Genomic DNA, 25,228 nt, shown 5'->3' with positions numbered 1-25,228 from the left:
ACATGGACATGCTGTTGAAAAAAATATAAGAAATGAGACGATGGAACTTTGGAGTCCTCTATCATCATCGTCAAGAAGAAAGCCTGGGAGCAGACCCATCCATCTGGTCTACAGGGAACAGTTTGTCAGTTATTTATTTTATATACCGTCATTCGGTTAGACCATCACAACGGTTTACAAGTTAGTAGAACGTAAGCTAATACAATAATTCAGAGTAAAACACAAAAAATAAAACTTAATACAATCTACAAAATAAGTCTTACTGTATTTCTTGCAAGATTAATTTTACATAATCTTACTTTATATTTAATCCCTTCAAGATCCCAAGTTTCCTAGAGACTCTCTCACACATACTCAACACTCTTATCTCCTTTCCCAATTACTCAGATTTATCAGACAGAAGATAGTTCAATCCTCTTCCAGTTCCCAATTTAATCCCAGTTCTCCCCTTTGTAGGGCAGCTAGAAACAGTTCCAGTATTTTAAACACACCATAGTCCCAATTCTCATACCTTTCAGAGAGTCTTCTGCTAACACCGGTTGCATCATATAAATGGTCCTTCAAGTAGGAAAACATTGTTGAAATAGCTAATTCTTAATTTGTTTTCGGCAACACAAATAGCCTCCAAAAATTTCAAATACAGAGGAAGGTTATTCCATAATGTAGGCACCACTGCTTAAAAAGCACAGCCGCAAGCCCTTTATAGAGCAATGAATTTAAGAAACGGAAATTTTAACTGACTACCTTGGGAAGAATGTAAACTGCAAGGTGGGATATAACTCACCAGCTTTTTTCATAGATATACAGGACCATCACCTCCCAAAATGTTGCATAAAGATAATAATTTTAAACTCTCTCTGAACTACAACTGATAACCAATTTAAATTCCTTACAAGAGTCACATAGTCCAAGAACTTTAATCTACTTAAAATTCTCGCAGCTGTGTTCTGTAAATCTTTCCAAGATAATCAGACTTTGAGGACAAAACGGGCAAAGTTGGCTTTTGTGAAAATACCCAAAACAAGCTTTCACAGTCTTTGAAAAATGAGTTCACAAAGCGAGTCTTGAATCAAAGAATTCTCCTAAATATCATACAATAGACAAGAAAGGCAAAGTAGAATCAGCAATACAGATTTGAAAAGAGGGCTATGGCTTTTTCACTCCAACCCACAAAGACTCTGAATTTTGAACATTAATCCTTATTAATCATATCCATTTTATCCATCCTATCTGCAATTATAGGGTCACAAATATGCAAATCTGCATAACAATAATGAAGACTTGCCTCCCTAAACCACCGTATACAATGAGGACTAAGGAGAAATACTGTATACAATAATAACTAAGGAGAAAAAACAGATAATTTTAGAACATCCCAGGCATTGCCGAGAATAAGAATAAGAATAAGAATAAGAATCTACAATTTGAACTTGTTGATGTCTTCCAACCAATTAAGAGGTAAATCAAGTACAGTGCTCTCCCACACTTGCCATTGGCACACAAGCAAGCAATATTCCATGATTAATCGCATCAAAAGCTGCTTATAAGTCAATTAAAATTACAATCATTCCCTGACCCTTATCCCTCTGCAGATATAAATCATCCAGTAGAGATAATAAAGTCTCTGTGCTGTGATAAATACAAAAGCCAGACTGAAAAGAAGCTAGACACCAAGGATCATCCAGAAAAGTCCAAAAGTTGCTGAACTACTGCCCTCTCAATCAATATACTTGAAAAGGGCAAATTTGAGAATGGTCTAAAGTTTTCCATCTTATTCAAATCAAAGCCCAAACTCTTCTTTAAAGGATGAATTAAGGCCTTTTTCAGAGGCCCAAAAAATATTTGACAATAAAGAGCTATTTACTGTCAAATTGTAGTTTATCTATCAGATCAGGTGCTGCTAACATTAATGCTGGCAGCCGCTAGAAACACCTGCCTGGCCCACTCCCCTCCCCCACACATGTATCTACAGTGAATGAAATCCAAGACACAAACTGAAAGCATACAAGTAGTATGAATTAGAAGTATAAGCAACAGTTTATCATCAAATATATATGAACAACTAACCCTTACTCGAGCTGTGGTATATGGAAAAACCGGGCTATGCCCACCAATTATGCCACCTACCGTGATAAACCAAGCAAAGCAGCGATCTTTGCTCTGGCCCACCGTTTTTCTAAGCAAGGGGGCCAACCCTCCAAGGCATATCTGCATGCCTCACCATTTTTGCCGCAAAGGCGTCCTCTTGCCACAGACAGCTGACCTGGTATTATGGCGAAAAACTCCATCGCCAGCAATAAGAAACTTGCTGACGGCTAGGGTACCTACCCATAGGCATGATGTAAGAAAACTTTTGCCTCATCCCCCTAACACTCATCTACGGCCTTCTATAACACCAAATAGTTCCTCGAAGGCCTCCTGCAACGCATTGTTAAAAATGTCATAACCAATGTCAGACAAATGTGTCTTATCTGGCCTGAACAAGCCTTCACATTGTACATCGGTCCATCCATGCCCAATCTGGCACCCACCCCGTTTCTGATCCCACACGCCAATCTGGTGATTTACCTTTCTCCCCCAGAGCTTCACATCATACCATTTTCGGCATGGGATGATGTCAGACCAGAAAAGACAAGTCCATGAGATCCAAGCAACTATCTTAGAAAAGGCTTGCCAGCTTGTGTTAACCCAGAGCTGCAAACCCTTATCTTGAACTTTAAATTTGTTTAAGTGAAGATACCTGGGAGATCCACATCATGAATGAGATTTGGAGGAGAGGAGGCTTCGAGGACTGTGTGGAGGAGCTGATCCCGCTGCCAAGTGGCAATTTTGAAAATTGGTTCAGTACTCAATATACTGCAAGTGCAGTGGTTCGTCACAGATATCCTAAGATATCGTTAGATATCCTAAGCCGTGAACAAGATAGAAATTGGCGAACCATGTGGGACGCCGCTGAACGCTGCTGCCAGCAAAGTGAAGGAGCCTCCAATGATGTGGCAGCTTCAAAAGCTGAAGGCAAAAGGGATGGGCTTCCCAGACCTTGCCTTTAAAGGGGGCCTGATGTTGCTGGGCTGCGACTGCCATCCCCACCCAATGACATCATCCGGCATGACCGGCACCCCTGGATGACGCTGTCGGCGCGCCAAACCAATGCACGCTGACAGAGCGGTGAGCAGATGGCAGTGTCCCAGCGATGCAGCCCATGAGGATTGACAGCGCTGGAAGTAGGGGGTAAAACAGGACGCGGTGCCAGGTTACTTGTGGGCTCCAGACCATTTAGCCCTGGCCCGCACATAACCAATATAAAGTGACAAAGGTCTACAACACACATGGTTCCTTTTAACTCCTTTAACATCTCTGCCCAGTTCTCCTAACTAATCAAATGAAATGCATTCCAGATAACATCAGAAGTATCAGAACCCCTGTCTGAAGTTGGCATCTGACCTAAGTCTTGATCACCCTCTTCCAATCCTGTGTCACCACTACTTGATGAAGCTTCTAAAATGCCTCCTATTGTCTGAATATCAACTCCTGCTCTCAGAGGCTGTCATCTGTTTTCCACTCTCCATTATTTGTGTCATAATCCCTTTTCTCAAAATAGGAACAAATTACTTCAATCTTATGTGTGAAAAAGTTCATACATTTATTACAATGAAGAAACAGAATTAACCAATTTGACCTCAGAGACTGCTGTCAGGTGTTTAACCAATGAAACATGGTATCCAATATTAGTATGCTTCAGCTAACTTTTTTCCAGACCAATTTAACCATGTTAAGGCCTCGCTGCACAGCATGCTATTTTTAGCATACAAAAGAGAGCATTTAAAGTGCATATTAAAAATATATTGCACAGGCCTTTAAGTGTCAAAAAACATAACTAGATCGCCACTGAAATATAAAGGGCATCAGATGACTTTAGTGGATAAAAAAGAAATTAAGGGAAACTGCAGGGCCACAGCAGTATTAAACCTCTGTACAAAGGTCTTCCCGCTTTTCTAGCTCTGGAATAATCTCTCTGTTCAGCGCAAACTAGTCTCGTCACTCACTTGTGCAACTCAGTGACCTATTTGGCTTCAATAGAAAAAAACCCCCAAAATATTTAAACACAAATCACAAGAAGAACCCAAAGGCATTTTCTAGACTGAGAATATAATAGGTCTTATTTGTTAAACAAACTCCCCCTTTTAAATTAAATGTGAATACCTCTGTGGCTTGTTGCTGCACTCTTTGAGTATCCATTTTTGATAAGGCTTCTTCCAAACTTTTTAAGGCTTTCTGTTGTTCCTCTTCTTTACTTCTCACCTGAGTCAATTCATTACCAAGTCTTTCAGTTTCATCTTTCAAGTGATGGACAAGACCTTCAAGTTGGATCTTAGCATTCCTTTCTTTTAAAACCAACTCCTTTAGCCTGAACATTAGAGAAATAAAAAAAAAATATTTACTTCTGTTAAATTGAATGCCTTTCTACAAACTCTTTTCTGCAATAAGACTAGTAGCTAATCAATAATAGTTATCTTTTGCAAAACAATGGCAGAATAATGATCTAACGATTATAATGCAAAACCAGTTGAAGAACTGCTGGTTGTTTGCAGGTCTTGAACAAGTCACTTTTCCTTCAAATAAAAAGAAAACTTATCCAAGTCAAAATCCCAAAATATGAAACTTCAAGTTAGTTTGCTTTTCATAATAAATCTAAATAATTTTGCTAGTTTTAAATCTTATAAATAACTCCTAAACATACAATTATTGAAGTGCAGTGTACTACTAAGATACCAAAGTTATTTATTAATAAATAATATTGAAATAATATCAAGCGTCACTGTAATGGCTAGTGATGCCTGCAGATTCTTATGGCTATGGGCTCATCTTTTTGTGAGAATGTGTAGGAAAAGCTTGCAAATATGCCTTGCAGTGCTGGAAATCTCTTCAGAGGTAAGGGAAGGAGTGGAACTCATGAAAAATCACCACTCTGTACTTCAAATCTTATCTACTGCCATCTCCAAAGCATATATTACATCTTGGTTTCGTAGTGGATCTACTCATGGCGAAGTAACTGAGCTGTAGATAGAAACATAGAAATGACGGCACAAAAAGACCAATTGGCCCATCCAGTCTGCCCAGCAAGCTCCCACACTTATTTTCCCATACTTATCTATTTCATCAACCAGCAAGTTCAGGGCCATTGTTGGTAACTGTTTGATTCAAATTTCCTGCCATCCCCTGTCATTGATGCAGAGAGTAATGTCTCATACCCCACGGATGAGTCTCATACCCCACGGATGCGTCCATTTCCGCAACTCAAAGGAACTGTTGTTCGACTAATTGCACTATCTTATAACTTGCTTAATTCATATACACTATGTAAATTTGTACATAATTCTTATCCTGTAAGCACCCTCTCCTGCTTTTTGCCCTTCTCTCCAGTTAGAATTTGTTTAACCTATCTTTTCTCTAACAGCCTAGTTCCACGTTCCCTGTTATAATGTAACTTTTGCTTTCTCTGTTAACTGGTTCCCCCTAGTTTATTGTAAACGGTACGATAAGACCTGGTCTTGAGCATCGGTATATTAAAAGAATTTAAATAAATAAATAAATAATAAACAATGGTTCCACAGTATTGTACATAACATGTCAGGACAAGTTGAAAGAAAAATGTACATCTACAGCCATGTTAACACTAGGAAAAAAACTGAAGAACTCACCACAGGTTTAAGTAAACATAAGTATATATGAATATAAAGTTTAAAACACTGTATCCACCCTCCAAATATTGTTAGTTTTTTGTATATGCATACATACAAACTTCTTCCAAGTTCCTCGATTTACATTTCAACTCATTCAAGCATCTACTTCTGGGTAAATTTTATTACAGGGGTCAGGAATGTTTTTCGCCGAGTGCCAAAAAATTTGCAAATCTGTATGTTTACTATCTCAGGAATGGGCAGTAACCTATCTATTCAGGGAGGATAAATATAGAACAGCCCGCCTTGGGCTAAAGTCTGTGTGAAGAAAGTACACGTAAGACTTTAGCTCAAATTTTCAAAAAGGACGTATACGCTTTGAAAATCACCAGGTGTGCGTGGAACTCTGTGCAGAATACATGTACAACTTTACATCTGCTACTGTGCGTGTACATTTTCATGCAAACTTTCGAAAATGGAAAGCATGCATCAATTGTTTCCTTGCCTTAAATCTGCCCCTCCCCAAAACTGCTTCTTTCAAATGCATGAAATCACTTTTGTGCACACATGTATACACACAACCTCCAGAGCAATTTTGAAAAGCCTATTTACGCACATGAAAAACATTTTTATGCGCCTATATGCTTTTGAAAATTCATCCCTAAATGTACCAATATGACTGAATGCCACCTAAAGAAAATTATAGACAAGTGATTTCTGACTTGACCTTTTTTGGGACCTCCATTGACTGGGATTACTTTTTTCTAAAGACAAACTGGTACTTCTATGTTCTTTGAAAATAACATGTTTCACCTAAATATGCTGAACTAAACTCTCTGAAAATAAACACTGTAATTGCAAAAACATGTTACCGTAGAAAAAGAATGGGAATTACAATTACTACAGTGGCCATAGAAATTCTACACTCCCTTCCAAAATGTTCTCCTTTTATTGCTTTATAGCCTGAAAGCAAAATGCATTAAGCCAGTGTTTGTTTCATGCATACACACATCCTACACCACAATTGCTAAGTGAACAATATATTCAAGAATTTCTTAGAAAATGAAGTAGAAATAAAAACATGGACTAACTTGGTTAGATAAGAATCCACTCTCCTTCTTCTGAGCAATCCTAAACACTTCAAGTTCTAGTGTAACCAATTGCCTTCAAAAAGCATACATCAAATACTTGACCCTACCTGTGTTAAACTGCATTGCTTTAAATGATGTTAAGTCTCTCTGCTGGATAATGCATTTAAACAAACAAACAAACAAACAAAAAAGCCCCAAGGAGCTATAAAAAGAACTCTGGGACAAAGTTGTGAAAAGGCATAGGTCGTGTATAAAAGAATTGCAAAGTCCTCGAATATCTCCCAGAACACAGTCAAGAGGATTATTAAGAAGTAGAAAGTGTACAGCACCACCAAAACTGTGCCTAGATCAGACTGTTCCTCCAAAATGGAAGACCAAGTAAGGAGGCTAATCAGAGAGGCAATCAAGAAGCTAATGGAACCTTTCAAAAAGATACAGGCTTTCAATGCCAAGCGTTGTCAAAGTGTGCATGTGACAATAACATCTCAAGCACTCCACAAATCCGGCCTGTATTGTAGAGTGGCAAGAAGAAAGTCATTATTCAAGAAAGCCCATTTTGCATCCTATTTGAAGTATTCAAGGGAACACTATAGCCATGTAGCAAAAGGTTTTGTGGTATGAAAATAAAACATTTTGGCCTGAATGCAAAGCATTGTATTTGGCAGAAACCAAACGTATCGCCCACAGAACAACATCCCTACTGTGAAGTATGGTAGTGGCTGCATCATATTATGAGGATGTTTCCTATCTGCGGGGAATGGGATACCTTTCAAGAAAATGAATGGACAAAAAGTACAGAAAAATAAAATACTCAAGGAAATTCTACTGCACTTTGCAAGAAAGCTGAAACAAGGATGGAAGTTCACCTTTCAGCATGACAACAGCTTGAAGCACAAAGCCAAAGCTACACTAGAGTGGCTAAAGAAGAAAATGGTAAATGTTCTGGAATAGCCCAAAGCGAGCCCAGAACTCAACCCAATCTAAAATCCGTGGCATAGAAGACTACTACACATCAAAGTTCCCCAAGGAACTTGACAAAAGCTTCAACAGATTTGTAAAGAATGGTCTAATATTAATAAATCTAGGTGTGTAAATGTGCTGGAGACTTATCTCAGACTCCGAGTTGTAATTACTGCCAAAAATGTTTCCACCCAATTTTTTGGCCCTGAAAGGTGTGGAGTATGGTATGTTCACGACTGGAAAACAATTCTAAGAAACAACAAAATGTGGTGAGTGTGTGTGTGAGAATGTGTATAAGAGTTTAGATAAACTACCCATGTTCTAGCAAAATGGAAGAATTTGCTGCAATAATTAAAGCAAAATATGTAGTTAGTTTGCTTTTAATACTGTCCTATGAAAAATTAATTGCAAAAATGTCTGCTTGTGTTTTTTTGCAGATACTTTTACAAGGCAAAACTACATGTGTAATTTTGATTAAAAAAAAAAAAAAAAAATGGTATAGTTGTTCCTCTTTCCCCACCCACATATCCCCATCCCAGGAGCACCTACAAAACCCCATGGGTAAAAGTACACGTGTTGGCAATAATCAAACAGCCCATTTCTGCAGGTAAAACTGCATTTTATCTTTTGTTATTGCCCTCAGAATGTTTCACTGTAAATCTGGGTTCCTGGCTAGAGAGTAGGGAAGGAGGCAGTCTTTCCTGTGGCTCCTTGAGAACAGGTGGTGAGGGAGGCAAGATCTCTAGTATATCCACAGGGCCAGCTGAAGAGGAAGGCAGGCCTTCCCGTGGCTCCTCTGGGAAGGGCAGGGAGACGAGCCTTCCTGAAGTTCTGAGGCTGGGTGGAGGCAGCCTTCCCACAACGCTTAATTTTGTATAACAAAAAGCTTTACTTAAAAATAGTGGGCTCGATTTTAAAAGCAGCGCACGCATGTCTATGTCCATGTGCGCACGGTTCCCGGCGCAAACACATGGACGTGCTGATTTTATAACATGCCCGTGCTGGCACGCGCATATGCACGCTGGATTTTAAAATCTGCGCGTGCACATTCGGGTGGCATGCGCTGGGGGGTGGGGGAGGGGAATTTTCGCAAAATATGCGCGGCGTCGCTCCAATTAAGAAGCGGACTGGGAGGGAACTTCCCTAACCCCTTACTAACCTTCCTTCCTCTTCCCCTCTCCGCCCCTAAACCTAACCTATTCCCAAATTTATTTTAGTACTTACTGCTCCTCTGGAGCAGAAGAAATCTCCGCGCGCTGGCCAGTTGCCAGCGCACACTTCCCCAGGACAGCATCAAATGGCACTGTCCCGGCTCGCCCAGACCCTGCCCCTTTGGAGAGGCCCGGCACTTCGACATGTACTAGGGTTTACGCGAGTGGCTGGGTCCATTGTAAAATGCGCACAGCGCACGCAAGGTCCATCTACGCACATAAACCCCAAAATCTACGCGCATAGCCAATTTAAAATTTACTTGATTATATTCCTGACTACAATGAACAGGCACATAAAACTAATTACAAGCTTTATCTCTATTTATATTTATAACATAGCCGCGCACACAAATATACAGGATTTTAAAAATCCACTTGGAGTCTTCAGCCCTGATTTGGGGATGGGGAAATGGAGCAAGCAGGCCCAGGAGGATGAAGCATCTTCAGCATTCATCAGGGTTGCAGGCTAAGGGTAGGGAGAGTGGGGTTGGAAGGCAGAGGAAGAAAAGTACAAGAGGACTGAAGGTTGGGGGAGTAATGGAGGAGAGAGAAATAGTGCTGTGGGGTGGAGGAGAGGAAGAAGACCTGAAAGAGAACAAACTGTACTTTGTGAGGTGGGAAACCTGGGAAAGGAAGGGGATGTGCACTTATCAGGGAAGAAAGGCACTTATGAATGCCTACCCTCTGCTTCCTCCTTAAAAACAAATTATTTGGATGCGAGGAGGAGGAGAAAGAATGCATGACAAGTGGAGGAATTATTGAATCCCTGCATACACATACACACCATGGCCAAAAGTAAGGCATCTCACAAAAGCCACTCAAAGTAAAGACAAGGATTTGGCACAGTCTATAACAAAAACTGATTGCCCACAAAAGATGAGAAATTTCAAGAGGGATTGAAGGCAACTATGCAGTATGGAAATAAAATATATGAGTTTAGTGATGACACTAGTATGAAGCATGGCTGCATTTTAGTGCCACTGATTTTGACATCTTGTTCTCTATTCTTAAGTATACTTTGGGAAAGGATCAATCTGGCATAACTAACTTCAGGATGGATGACAGTATGGATGATCAGTATTGTCAGAGGGCATTGATATTCCACAAAGCTCTGGACAACCTGGATCACATCTAATGCATCAGCTCATTGCTTACTAGTTTGCAGAATCTAAGACAGCATGGATTTGCCAGAGGAAGATCAAGTCAAACAAATCTGATCAGTTTCTCTGACTGGGTGATCAAAATGACAATGTTCAAAGAATTTTACCCGTTCAGCAGTCTTAATATTTCCCTCCCTCAATGTAATTAAACGTTTGTAGGTATTTTCATAATGTGCACACTTCAAGCCTCATTGACAGGTGTTTGCCATAGGGGAGTGTTTAGGTAAAGGAAGAAAGCATGCATAAATTTCATTTGCAAGTCTACTCACATACTTTTCCAGTAAAATTCTACCCACAGAAAAAGCTGATGCAAGTGACTGTGCATACTTTGTACCTGCAAGTTTCAAAGTCAAAGTACTTGCACACTTTCACTTTGAGAACTGGTAGAAAGCCCACAAGTAGGGACCAAGATGGCCACCACATGAGATGCAGTGGAAGGAGCTCTCTCTGATTTTCCTGATCTTTTTTTGAAATTTCCTGATAATGCCGCATACAAAACACAAAGCGCGTTTGAAAGATTCTACTAATTTGAAAGAAGAAGAATCACTGCAACAACAACCTAAGATTGAGTCCTTCTTCAATCTTACCCCGCAGTTGCCGGAAGCGAGGGCCGCTAGGGGTGAACTCCAGGAGCTCGGAGCGATCCCCATGACCGAGGAGATCTCGCTTAGCCCGGGCGCACCCAAGACGCCATCACTGCCGTGAATCCAAGGGAGAGGAGGAGGAGAGGAGATATCGCGAGCTCTAAGCGAGAGGAGGAAAGAGCTGCTATCCCCCCCCCTCTCGAGACAGACGGAAGCGGCAGAGAATCGGCGCACGGAGAGGGTGGAGGAGACTGGGAAGGAGTTGTTGCCGCCACGCCTAAACCCATAAGCTTACCGGGGCACATCAAAGAAAATGCCCTTCAAGAACTGGTAAACTTACATTCCTTTAAAGCATTTGTATTACAGAAACCTCCTGTGGTGACTTTAGACATGCTGTGGAAAGCTATGGCGTCGATAGAGTCAGCTGTTTCAACCTTAACGCAGGCATTCTTAGATTTAAATAAAAAGGGATTGAATGCTGAAAAAACGACAAGTGAGAACCAAGGTAAAATCATAAAACTGGAGGAGAAAGTAATTTCTATGGAAAAAGTCCAAGGAACTATAATTAAAGCAAACTTAAATGCAGAAAAACGCTTTGAGATGATTGAGAACACATTAAGGTTTTCTAATCTACGAGTGGTGAACTTTCCAATGCTGAAACAATTATCTCCGGTAGAAATGCTGAGAGAATACATGCAAGAATGTTTAAAGATTCCTAAAGAGATAATACCGGTTGCTTCAACGGCTTATTATGTTTATAAGAAGGAAACACCACCAGCAGCAGTAGAACAAAATCAAGAAAAACAAGAAAATAAATCTTTGAATGCCTCATAATTATTGGAAATGTCTTTACAGACTGAGATTAAGAATAGGGGTACATTATTAGCAACTTTTCCGTTTGAACAGGATAGAAATCTAATTTTGAAATATTTTTTCAGGAATAGAAATGTAAAATACTACGGGCAAAATATTTGGACTTATCCAGATATTGTCCGCTCCACACAGGAGCGGAGAAGAAAGTTCTTGGTAATGAGGCCTGAAGTATTGAAACGTGGGGCCACAATGGTCTTGAAATACCCCTTATAAATGTTGTTTAAAATTTCAAGGAAATAGATACATATTCAATGAACCAGACCAATTAAGAGGTTTCCTGGATGGTAAGGGTTGAGGGGATAATATATTAGGGGGTAATGCATCATGTGATGGCTTATTTCTTTTTTGTATGTTTAAAGGTATTGAGCTCCAATATTTCTTGTTAATCTTGGTCCCAATATTTCCTGTGTTTAAGAGAATTTGTTTAATAGTATTTTTCTTTTACTTTATTACCTTAGTGAAATATTGTAAGCTCTCTTATACTTTGATATATGATGTAATATATCTGAAATAATGCATAAATAAAAAATTAAAAAAAAAAAAAAGAAACCCCACAAGTAAAAATTATGAGCAATCTTTATCCCAATCCCCAATGAGGATAGTATGAAAAGGTTCCCACCTCCCCTCAAATAATTAGATCGGGGTAAACATGTTCACTGGGTCCTTGGAATTCAGTAAGGCTAGAGGTGGATCTAGCAGGCTAGAGGTGGATCCTAAGATGGTTAAGCTAGTTGAGTGATGGGAAACAGAGGATAATGGTAAATGAAGGTCATGCCAAGAGTGGTCATCAGTGAAGGACCTTGACAAAAATCTGGCTTCAGTTCAGTTCTATTCAATATTTTAAGTGCATTTTGCAGATGATACAAAGATTTGCAACAGAGTGAATGAAGCAGATGGAGTAGAAAACTGAAAAGCGATATAAAAATGTTTGAGAAATAGTCAAGTGTTTGTCAATTAAAAATGAATGCAATAAAACGTACGGTCATGCATATGGAGTACAGAAATCTAAAGGAGCAGTAGTACTTTTTTTTTTTTTAGACTTCTAGCATTTGTATACAGGCATTTCAAAGTATGCTTTTTGTTTGTATTAATAACCCGCTTATCAGTTGACAGGGGTAATTTGGAATCTTTCTGCTCTGTCTCCTGTGAAGAAATACTTCCTTACCTTACTCCTGAATCTATCCCCATATTCTGTCCCCTCATGGAATGATTTTCTTTCTACTAAAAACGGCTTGCGGCTTTAATATTAATAGCTTTGAGATGTACTTGATGGAAGTACTTGATGGAAGAGAGGAACTGAAGTGCAAAGACAAAAGATCTTGGGATGATTACACCTGAAGATCTCACGGTATAAAAACAGTGTGACCAGGTGGTGACAAATTCTGGCTACACAAGAAATAGTTGTTATTTATTTATGATTTAAAAAAAACAAACTAGGTGATGTCTTTCTACAGGTTATTAATGAATCCTTATCTGAAGCATTGTGTCCAAACCTGGAGGCCATATGTCAAGAAACAATTAGACTGGAGTACAGACAGTTCAGAGAAGGGCTATTAAAATGGTACAAAGTTTGTATCTATAAGCCCTATGTAATGAGATTATGAGGGTAATTTTTAAATTGTCCAAACTGGGAAATGTACACATGTACTTTTGCTTTGCAACTTGATGTGGTTACAAAGTACTTATGGACATTTATATCTTTTTTTATTTATTTTTTAATGGAAAATAAATTCATTTGTCATAGGGGAAGGAGGTGTGGGTGGAGGGGAAAGGGAGGGAAGGTTGATATTCTGAAAAGCATCTGAACCATGTAGCCCTGGTTTATTGTATTTGTTTTCTGGTTTGTGATAGATTGGATGGTTCAATAAAAAATTTGAATTATAAAAGAAACTAATGCATTTACTGTAGATCTGAAAATGCAATTTATGCATGTTATTTCCCTCCCCTGAATTACCCTCTCCCCACACCTCCTCCAAGGAACACCAACTAGTAGCTGCATTGAAGGACATCAATTTTCAAATGGCTGATTTATGCAGGTAAACACTTTTTACTCATGTGAATGACTGTCTAGAAAATATACCCTAGAAGAAAGGAGGGAAGAGGGTTAAGACAGAGACATTCAAACATCTCAAAGCTATTAATATTAAAGCAGCAAGCCGTTTTCAGTAGAAAGAAAATCATACCATGAGGGGAGAGAATATGGGGATAGATTCAGGAGTAAGGTAAGGAAGTATTTCTTCACAGTAAATAGCAGACAGAGCAGAAAGATTCCAAATTACCCCTGTCAACTGATAAGCGGGTTGTTAATACAAACAAAAAGCATGCTTTGAAATGCCTGTATACAAATGCTAGAAGTCTGAAAAAAAATAAGACAGCAGAGTTAGTGTGATTAACACCGGATGAAAGGGGTAGATATAACTGGCATTTCAGAGTTTTGGTGGAAGGAGTATAACCAATGGCACACTGTGATAAAGTACAAATTATATCACAATTATAGGATGGTTCAAACTGGTGGAGGGATGGCATTATATATTAAAGAGGGCATTGAGCCAAACAGGATAAATGTTCTGCAGGAAACAAAATGCAATGTTAAATCTTTAGGGACAGAAATTCCAGGAGAAAGGAAAATTTGTTCTTACCTGCTAATTTTCATTCCTGTAATACCACAGATCAGTTCAGGCATGTGGGGTTTGCATCCCTACCAGCAGATGGAAGCAGAGAATAAAAACTTTTCAGGCCCTGCTATATAACTGAGCGTAGAAACAGAGGGTGATCGGTGTGAAACAGCCTTTATTGGAAAAAGCCCGACTCTGGCCGAGTTTCGCTCCTACAGGAGCTGCCTCAGGGGCTATCGTTATAGATTGTCTTCAATTGTGATCAATCAATATACTGTCAAAAAAACATGTACAGTCCAGGCTGAGCAACTTGGTGTGATAGTCTTCAACATTTGTTGATTAAATGTGTAAAATGGTGTAGCGACATTACTTAATATGACTCTGGCTGAGTTTCGCTCCTACAGGAGCTGCCTCAGGGGCTATTAAGGGCAAAAAATATAATTTAAAATCTGAATCACATACAAATATGACATACATAGGTGTCAACAATAAAAACATACATGCATATTTAACAAAATACATATATGCATTTTTTTATATATGTATTTTTTATATAAGTATTTTGTTAAATATGCATGTATGTTTTTATTGTTGACACATCTATGTATGTCATATTTGTATGTGTATCAGATTTTAAATTATATTTTTTGCCCTAATAGCCCCTGAGGGAGCTCCTGTAGGAGCGAAACTCGGCCAGAGTCATATTAAGTAATGTACTTATCGCCTTCTTCAACCATCTTGCAATCGTGCCCTTGGAAGCCTTACTTCCCTTCTTTGCTCCCCTGAGCAGGACAAAAAGATGATCTGATTTCCGAAAGGCATTCATAACCTTAAGTTATTGCAAGAGAATTCACTGCACATCCAAGGGGAAACCCTGGTGATAAATGTGGAAAGGCCAGCAGTTCCACCATCTGGTTAAGATGAAATGAGGAAACAACCTTAGGCAAAAAGGAAGGAACTGTTCGTAACGACACACCCTCCTCTGAAAAGTGTAGGAAAGGGTTCCAAGAATATGGACTTCAAAGTTATATTTTTAAGGAAGCCCTTCTAATCGGTTCAAAATGAGGACTACACAGAACCCGAAGGACCAGATTAAGGTTCCAGGCCGGGCAAATCTTCCAGACCAGTGGACATAGATGCTTTGCTTCCTTCAGCAAACGAATCACGATCGGATAAGACGACAACGAGCTTCCCTGCACCTTACCTCAAAGACACCCCAAGGCGGCTAACTGAATCTGTAGGGAATTATAGGCCAAGCCCTTAGTTAAACCGCATTGCAAAAAGGCTAAAACCGGAGGAGTCTCCACCTTCAATGGTTGCAGTTCATTCTGCAAACAACATGACCCAAATATTCTCCAAACCCGGAAATAAGCCAAAGACGTGCATGGTCTCCTTGCCTGAAGCAAAGTCGTAATCACAGGTTCCGAATAACCCTTCTGACGGAGAAGTTGCCTTTCAAAAGCCAAGCCGCTAGACAAAAGCGTTCTGCCCAGTCTGAAAAGATGTGCCCCTGCCACAACAACCCATACAGATGGGCCAATCGCACTGTGGGATGAACCAGATCTGCAAACCATGGCCGGCGCGGCCACTCCAGAGTCACTAGAATCACCCTGCCCGGTGATGTTAGACACAACATAACATTCAACCTATGATAAGCCATGGGGAAACATATATAGCAGCATTTCTGGAGGGCCATGGTTGGACAAGGGCATCGATGCCCTCAGAGGTGACTTCCCTCTGGCGACTGAAGAACAGAATTGTCTTTGTTTCATAGAACCACTATGAGGTCCAACTCTGGCCTGCTCCATCTGGCCTGTATAAGGGCAAAGGCCTCCACCAACTCCCACTCCCACTCCCTCAGATCCAGACGTTGCCTGCTGAGATAGTCTGCCTGCACATCATCTACTCTGGTCACAAGCGACGCAGCCATTCCCGCTAGATGGTTTTCTGCCCAAGCAAACAGCTCCTGCGCTTCCTGTGCTATCGCACGACTCTTCGTCCCTCCTTGATGATTGATGTAAGCCACTGTCATCGCATTGCCCAAGAACACACGTACTGCTCATCCTTGAATGAGGGAGAAATAAGAGACAGGCTTTGTGAACTGCTCTGGTCTCCAATCGATTGATTGATCAGGACGTCTTCTTTGGGCATTTTCCCTTGACAAATTGCCCTCCCCCCCAACCTTTGAGGGTGATGTCCGTGGTTACCACCACCTAGTTGGGGACCTCCAGGTCCATTCCTTTCTCCAAATTGTGATGAGACAGCCACCAAGAGATACTGGACCTGGCTTTCCACTGAAGCGGTAAAGGAAGCTGAAATTCCTCCAAAAGCGGGTTTCAACGGGACAAGAGGACCCTCTGAAGAGGTCGCATGTAAGCAAAAGCTCATGGAACTAACTCCAGCGTAGACATCATAGAACCCAGGACCTGCCAATAGCCCCAGCCTTTGGGAACCGAAAGTCGTAGATGTTTGAGCACCCGAGCCTGCAACTTGTTCATCCTCTACAAGGTCAGAAATACCTTCCCGACTCGGGTATCAAATTGAGCTCTCAGATACTCCAACGACTGGGATGGTTCCAAGTGAATCTTCACCAGATTAGTCACAGAGTCCAATGACTGCAGCAGCTGCATGACCCGTCAAACTAAATGACGCAATTCCAACTCTGCTCTGATGAGCCAATCATCCAAGTACAGGTGCACCAGGATGCCTTCTCTCCTGTGTGCTGCCGCCACTACAACCATCACCTTCGTGAACATCCGTGGTGCTGTTGCTAACCCAAAGGGAAGGGCCTGAAATTGGAAATTCTCCCCTAACACCATGAATCTTAGAAATCTCTGGTGGTCAGCTCTTATGGGAATGTGGAGATCGACCTCTGTCAAATCCAATGACGCCAGAAACTCCCCCTTGCATACGACCATTATCACCAACCGCAACGTTTCCATCTGAAAGCGTGGTACCTGGAGAGCCGCATTGACATTCTGAAGATTCAGTATGGGCCAAAAGGTTCCCTCCTTCTTGGGAACCACAAAATATATTGAGTACCTTCCCTGTCCCCGCTCCTGAAGGGAATGAGAATGACTGCGTGCAGGCACTGCAACTGCTGTCACTCCTGGTGCTTCCAAATGAGCAATTTTGAGGTCCCCAACCCCTGCTCGTCCGAACCCTACTTCCAGGGTGGATGGTCCCACCAGGATCTGCCAACCCTCTGGGAGGGAAGATGATAATGTAAAAAACGAATCCTAAAATCAATAACTTTTCTTTTTTGAACCTAGTCTATTCAGGTACAGAACTGCAGGTTTTGCACCACCTCCATTTGCTGGAGAAAGAGAAATACTGAGGAGATGCAGGCGGCATACTGGATTAAGAGGAAATGCCTTTGAAACTATCTCAATCTGCTAGAAGGGAGGTAAAACCCAGGAGTCTGAACTGATCTGGGTACGTACAGTGAACAAAGAAATTTAAACATGACCTAAAAACATGGTTATTTCAAAATGCCTATAACCTAAAGGAAAATGTGGTTCTTACCTGATAATTTTCGTTCCTGTAGTATCACGGATCAGTCCAGACTCCTGGGTTTAGTCATCTGTGCCAGCAGGTGGAGACAGAGAAAGTAAAACTGACACTGCTTTATATACACTGATGCCACCTGCAGTTACTCAGTATTGATCTGTACCAAAGCTAAATGCAAAAAACACCATAAAAAACATTTGAATATAAACTTGATTAAAAAAAACTTCTGATGTTGAGCGGACGACTCTCCACCCTCCTTAATATTTGGGCGGGTTCTGGATTGATCCGTGGTACTACAGGAACGAAAATTATCAGGTAAGAGCCAAATTTTCCTTTCCCTGTATGTACCCGGATCAGTCCAGACTCCTGGGATGTACCAAAGCTTCCTAAACAGCGTGGGACCTGGAGAGTCCCGCTCGTAACACACTTTCGCCGAAAGACAGACTCCCGATCCGCCACATCCAGCTGATAATGTCTTGCAAAAGTGTGCAGAGTCTTCCAAGTTGCCGCTCTACAAATCTCTTGTGGCGATACCAAGTGAGCCTCTGCCTAAGAGGTCGCCTGAGATCGAGTGGAATGGGCCCTCAAGCCTTCCGGAACTGGCTTCCACTTGAGAATGTAAGCAGAGCCAATAGCCTCCTTAAGCCATCTGGCAATGGTAGTCTTGGAACCTTGAGACCCCTTCTTCGGAGCACTCCACAAAACGAAAAGATGATCAGATTGTCTAAAACCATTTGTGACTTTAACATAGCAAAGTAACGCTCTACAGACGTCCAGTAGCTGAAGCTCACGAGCATTAGACTCAGAGGCTGCCAAATCCGGAAAAGCCAGTAGCTCAATAGACTGATTAACATGGAAGGCGGACACCACTTTCAGGAGAAAGGATGGCACCGTTCGTAAAGACACACCCACCGATATTTTAAGAAAAGGATCTCAACATGACAGAGCTTGTAATTCCAAAATTCTCCTCGCAGAGCAAATAACTACTAAGAAAACAACCTTTAAAGTCAAATCTTTAAGAGTAGCTCTGCGGATAGGTTCAAACGGAGCCTCACACAAACCCTGAAGTACCAGATTGAGGTTCCAAGGAGAACAAACTCTCCTCACTGGTGGACGTAAATTCTTGACTCCTCGAATAAACCTGATCACATCAGGATGAGAGGACAAGCAGTAACCATCCAGCTTTCCCCTCAAACAAGCCAAAGCTGCCACGTGAACTCTAAGAGAGTTGAAAGCAAGGCCCTTGACTAAACCGTCCTGAAGGAAAGACAAAACTTGTGACACTGAAGCTCGCAAAGCCTGAACCCCCTTAACCACACACCAGGACTCAAATACTTTCCAGACTCGGACGTAAGACAAGGTGGACTTCCGTCTAGATTGGAGGAGAGTATTAACTACCAGTTCCTGGTACCTTCTCGACCTTAAACACCTCCTCTCAAAAGCCAAGCCGCTAGACAAAAGCAATCTGCCTGGTCGGAAAATACGGGGCCCTGTCACAGGAGGCGAGGGAGATGACTGAGTCGTAACGGGCCTTCGACCGCAAGGTTTATCAGATCGGCAAACCTAGGATGGAGCGGCCACTCTGGGGCTACTAGCACTACCTCCCCTGGATGCCTCTCTATCCGCCGCAAGAGCTTTCCCACCAGCAGCCAAGGAAGGAAAACATATAGAAGAACTCCCTGCGGCCAAGGAAGGACCAGAGCATCTACACCCTCTGCTTCGTATTCCCTTTGTCTGCTAAAAAACAGAGGAGCCTTCTTTTTGTGGTGTGTCACCATCAGATCAACCTGAGGGTAAGCCCCATGTCGTGCAAATGAGTTGCATCGCTCTGTCCGACAACTCCCATTCTCCAAGATTGAGTAGCGTGCGACTGAGATAATCTGCTTGCACATTTTCGACTCCGGCGATATGAGACACCGATATTTGAACTAAGTGCTGTTCTGGCCAAAGGATCAACTCCTGAACTTCCAGAGACACTGCATGGCTCTTGGTGCCTCCTTGTCTGTTGATATAGGCTATGGGCTGTCGCATTGCCCAAAAGAACTCACACTGAACACCCCTGAACTAAAGGCTGAAAGGCAAGCAAAGCCAAACGCACTGCCTTGGCTTCCAAGCGATTGATAGACCAAGACGCCTCTATAGCTGACCAGGTGCCCTGAGCCGCTTGACTGACAACCTGCCCCCCATCCAAAGGGGCTTGCATACGAAGTCAGAATCACCCAATCCGGAACTTCCAAGGCGTGAGGTTGAGTGTGTGCAGCCACCAAGGCAGACTGTCCCTGGTCGAAGGGGGAGAGGAACAGGCTGGCGATACTTCTCCGACAATGGACTCCACTGGGCCAGAAGAGCCCTCTGAAGGGGACGCATATGAGCAAAGGCCCATGGCACCAGATCTAATGTGGAAGTCATGGAACCAAGGACCTGCAACACATCCCAGGCTCTGGGGACATGCAACTGTGCCAAGCGCTGAATCTGAGATTGTAGTTTGCGCACTCTCTCTTCTGTTAGAAAGACTCTGCCTTGGCTTGTGTCAAAAAATGCTCCCAGATACTCCAGAATTTGAGACGGATCTAGGTGGCTCTTGGCCAAATTCACCACCCGGCCTAACGATCGCAAATTCCAAAGGACCGCTTGCACGGCTGTATGACAACTGGTCTTCGACTTCCCCCGAATGAGCCAAATATTGAGATAAGGATGGATGAGGACTCCCTGTCGCCTTAACGCCGCCACTACGACCACCATAACTTTGGTGAAGGTACAAGGCGCTGTGGCCAATCTGTATGGGAGCGCTTGAAACTAGAAGTGCTGCCCTAAGACCATAACCCTCAGGTAGTGTTGATGGTCTCGGGAAATGGGAATGTGGAGATACACTTCCGTCAAATCCAATGATGCCAGGAACTCCTGGGTGCGTACCGATGCTATCACCGACCGCAACGTTTCCATCCGAAAACGGGGAACTTTCAACGCCATGTTCATCCGCTTCAAATCAAGAATGGGTAGAAAGGCTCCCTCCTTCTTCTGGATCACAAAATAAATTGAATATCGACACGTTCGAAGTTTGTATGGAGGCACCAGAACCATGGCCCCCAAGCGCTGCAACCTGTGCAAAGTCTTCCGCACCGCCCTGCGCTTCTGCAGTGAGCTGCAGGGGGAGATTAGGAACAGGTCGTGGATGGGCCGAGCAAATTCTAAAGTGTAACTGTCCCTTATCACACTGAGTACCCACTGATCCTGGGTAATTTTGGTCTTCTCCTCATAAAACCAAGCCAGCCGACCTCCTATAAAAGGAATGGCAGAGTGGGCCGGCCTCCCTTCATTGTGTGGATTTGGGACCAGAGGAGCCGGTATTGGTGGGGGCTCTGAAGGGCTGACGTCCTCCGCGAAAGGACTGCCCCCAGGACTGACCTCGAGAAGAAAAGGACCTTTGTGTCGCAGACGCGCTGCGCGGTTGCCGAAACCTCTCCCAAAAACGCAGCCGTGCAGGAAAACTACGTCTGCCCCGCGGCTTGTCCTCCGATAAAAGAAGCACCTTAGACTCTCCTAATTGCTTTATGAACTGATCCGACTCCTTGCCAAATAAGAGCCAACCTTTGAACGGTAAAGATGCCAGCTGGGCCTTAGATGAAACGTCTGCGGATCAGTCACAGAGACACAGGAGGTGCCTCGCGGAAACCACAGCCCCCATAATGCAGGAAGACGTCCGCACCACATCATACAAGACATCTGCCACAAATGCAATGGCCGCTTCCAACCGGTCTGCCTGAGCACCTTGCGAACCCCCAAACGTTGGATCCTCCTGGGAACACTATACCCAGCGTAAACATGCCCGCTGCATGAAACTGGAACAAATACTCACACGGAGACTCAAAGCAGAGACCTCAAAAATCCAATTGCAATGGATCTCCAGCTTGCTATCCTGAACATCCTTCAGAGCTGTTACCCCCGCAACCAGAATGATCATTTTCTTTGTGACGGCGGATACCGCAGCGTCCACCTTAGGGAGCGCAAACAACTCCAGGGCCTGCTCCGGCAAGGTATAGAGCTTGGCCATGGCCCAGCCGACTTTCAATCCCGTGTCCGGGTTATCCCACTCCTGATACACCAACTTTTTAATGGACTCGTGATACGGGAACCTGGAAGAGGGACACCGCGTGCCCTCCAAAACTGGATCCGCACCGTCCTTGCGAGGGTTATCAGGTGGAGGCTGTAGTCCCAGCTCCTCCAGAACTTGGGGAATGAGAGGTGCCAATTCCTCCCTGTGGAACAACCGTAGGATCTTAGGGTCATCCCCCTCTGCCACAGGCCCGGGATCAAGATCATCACTTTAGCTCGTGTCCGTCATGTCCGCCACCCGATTACCGGAAAGCGGTGCCCCTAGGCCAGAGGCATTTCCCTGCGGCGCCGTAGCAGGTAAGCGCAATACTCTGGCGGTCGCAGTAACTTTTTGCAACCCCCCTGCCTGCCCTGAGCTGGACTCTGGCAGTGACCTGCCTGGAGTTAAACCAGCCTCCGGGAGTAAAGAAGGGGGGTTTTGGCCACCCCTGCAGGGCACAAAGCCCTCATGTTGTGCCAAAAAAGCTTTGTGTATAAGAAGCACAAATTCCAGCGAGAACGGAGCCGGGGCCCATACGCTGCCCACATCCGGAGAAAAAGAGCCCCCCAGGCAGCCTGCAGAGTTCCCCTGTCCCCCAATAGGGCCTGGGTGAACCAGGGAAAGGACCGGAGTAAAATCCTCCTCAGACCCCAAAAACGTGGGCCTTACCACCAAAATGGCAGTCGTTCCCGTGCCGGACAGCTACATGCGGACTGAACCGCTCAGAGCTGCAGGAGGAGGAAAGGATGCAACCTTCCTCTGTTTGGCAGGCACTGGGAGCTCCAAAGGACCCTCTCCCCACCCGAAACACAGGCTGGGCACAGACCACGGCAATTCAGCCACGCGGGAGTTGCTCCACACGCGTGGCCACCCCCTCACCATTGCATCGCCGGCGGCCTGATCAAATGCCATAAGCAAAAAAATAGAAAAACTAAGAAAACCTTTGAAAAAGACCTCTGAAACCGCATGCGTGGGGGGAGGAGAACCGACCTAATCCGCTGTTCCTACCTGCTCCTGTGCTTCTGCCTTTATTTTGTTTTTAAACTTTACTGCTCTAAAATTAGCCTCACTGCAAGTTCCTGCTCCTAACCCTGAAAAGAGCTGTCCAGCTCAATTCAGCAAGTGAACGAAAATAGGAAAGTGAGGAAAAAATAAGGAGCCAACACATGAAAGTGTGATCTGGAACATCAGGAGTGCACCTCACGGTTACCTGTGGAGCGGGCATACAAAAGGGTCACCGACCCACAGCCTGTCCGCCTCGACCAAACAGGGTAGGTGTCCCTCATGAGAAACTCCAACCTCTGGGAGGAAGGCTCAGAGCAAAAATCAAAAACAGGACCAAAAAGTACTGGAACAAACTGCAGGTTTATGCATCAATCACCAACTGTTGGAGACAGAGAAATACTGAGGAACTGTAGGTGGGATCAGTGTATATAAAGCAGTGTCAGTTTTACTTTCTCTGTCTCCACCTGCTGGCACGGATGAATAAACCCAGGAGTCTGGACTGATCCGGGTACGTACAGGGAACTTAAAATCACCTGAACACAGAGCATGCACCCTCAAGGACAATAATAGACAAAGTTTGACCACCAAATAACTTGTATTTCTACAAGTTAAATTTCCACGTGCTCCAATTATATATGGAGTTCCTAAGATACATTAAACTTTGATTAATCCTCCATGTAGACCCATAGTGTCAGCAAATGGGTCGATTTTGGAACTGGCCAAGTTTGTGGATATGTTTTTATAACCATTCGTAAAACAAGCAAGGTCAAACATACAAGACACCTCTCACATGTTGAGAAAATTATCTGAGCTTGAACCTCTTTCTGGATGTCTTGATGTAGAGGCATTATATACTAATGTCCACAACAGGCAGCGTTACAAATAGTGAGAGACACACTTATCTCAAAGAGAGAAGCCACAACGGGTGCATCAGAGTTTTTAATGCAAATTACAGAGTTAGTGCTGAAACAGAACTTTTTCTTTTTTGGTAAAGACATATATTTGCAAACCCATGGGGTAGCAATAGGTTCCCCTGTAGCCCCGGATGTAGCCAATCTGTTTGTAACAGTTTTTGAAGAGACAGTGGTTTATAAGTCTCAATTTTTCCATTCAGTGAGGATGTGGTCCAGATATATAGACGTCTAACAATTTTATCACAATACGGCTTCAAAATCCTCATGTCAATCAACATGCAAACAAAACACAACACCATTATTAAAGTGGAGTTGCAGAAATCCAGAGGTTTTCTGGATTTCTGCTTCTAGCTCCCCTTCTCTCACAGCTAGCAGTAGTACTGGTGGGAGCAAAGATGGCGGACAACTGAGGAGCAGGATCTGAACGCTCTTGAATTACCTGCACTAACAAATTTCCTGGCTTAAAATTTTCTTCGTTTACTTATGCCGCATACAAAGAGAAAAGCCAAGCTGCGTGAGAGCTTGGCAAATTCGGATGCCTTGGACAAAATTCAGCCGAAAATACAAAGCTTCTTTTCCTCCATGCTGGAAGAGAGGGTCGCTTATGGAGGAGATGTAGAGCAAACGCCTCCCCAGATGGCCAAGGAGATATCACTGAGCCCCGGCCGCTGTCCCCACCCCGACTGCCGGAGGCTGTAAACCTCGCAGATATTGAGGCTATTACAAATTTTCCTGAGAACATGGACAAGCGAGAGAAAGTCCTAGCAGAAGCGGGAGCAGTTCTGAAGATGAACAAAGCGCTGGATGTATTATTGGAGGGTCATTCATTGGCCTACTTGCTTTCATCGTTAAAGGAGTCATCGTCAACAGCATTGTTGGACCAGGAACTGATTCGGGACACTGACATAGGAATCACGGAGAGGGGTAAGCAAGAGGCCTCTGCAGGTTTATTTTTAATTAAACCTAAAGTAATAACGCTAGGGGTACTGTGGGAGGCTTTAGTATCGATACAATCAACCATGGTTACTTTATCTCAGACATATACAGATTCTGTAAAAAAAAAACAAAAAAAACTGTGAATATTGAAAACAAAATGTCTGAACAAGAAGAACAACTGAAAAATGTTGAAAAGAAAGTAGAGCTATCTGAAAAAGTGCAACAGAAGCTCGTTATCTCAGAAAACATTCCACAAAAAAAGATGGAAAATATAGAAAAAAAACGCTTTAAGAAATCTTAATATAAGTGTTGAATTTTCCAATTGTGAAATTACTGGTGCCAGTAGAGCTGTTTAAAAATTACTTGGTTAATAATTTGAAAATTCCTGAAGAAGTATTACCAGTTGTTACTAGAGCATATTATTTGCCACAGAAAAAAAATAAAGAACAACAAAGAGCTGAGGAAAGTCAACATTTAATGAATGTCTCTGACATTTTAGAACTTTCACAACAAGATATATCTCAGAGGAACGTTATTAGTAAGCTTCGCATTTCTATTGGATAAAAATACAGTATTATTTATTTATTTATTTATT

The 25,228-nt window shown here is 42.8% G+C and overlaps 1 protein-coding gene across 8 annotated transcripts in view; it reads right to left on the bottom strand.

Moving 5' to 3' along the window:
• LRRCC1 (leucine rich repeat and coiled-coil centrosomal protein 1) overlaps nt 1-25,228 on the bottom strand; it is a 221,413-nt gene that overhangs the window by 115,244 nt on the left and 80,941 nt on the right. For all 8 annotated transcript variants that reach the window (XM_029591580.1, XM_029591582.1, XM_029591575.1 and 5 more), the window contains one exon: nt 4,204-4,408. In XM_029591580.1, coding sequence (XP_029447440.1) covers nt 4,204-4,408 — 205 coding nt within the window. The remainder of the gene's footprint in view (nt 1-4,203; nt 4,409-25,228) is intronic.

Source organism: Rhinatrema bivittatum, chromosome 2, assembly GCF_901001135.1.
Source record: "Rhinatrema bivittatum chromosome 2, aRhiBiv1.1, whole genome shotgun sequence".
Taxonomy (NCBI): domain Eukaryota; kingdom Metazoa; phylum Chordata; class Amphibia; order Gymnophiona; family Rhinatrematidae; genus Rhinatrema; species Rhinatrema bivittatum.
The sequence above is the reverse complement of the archived record's forward strand: the minus strand, read 5'-3'. Positions and strand labels throughout refer to the sequence as shown.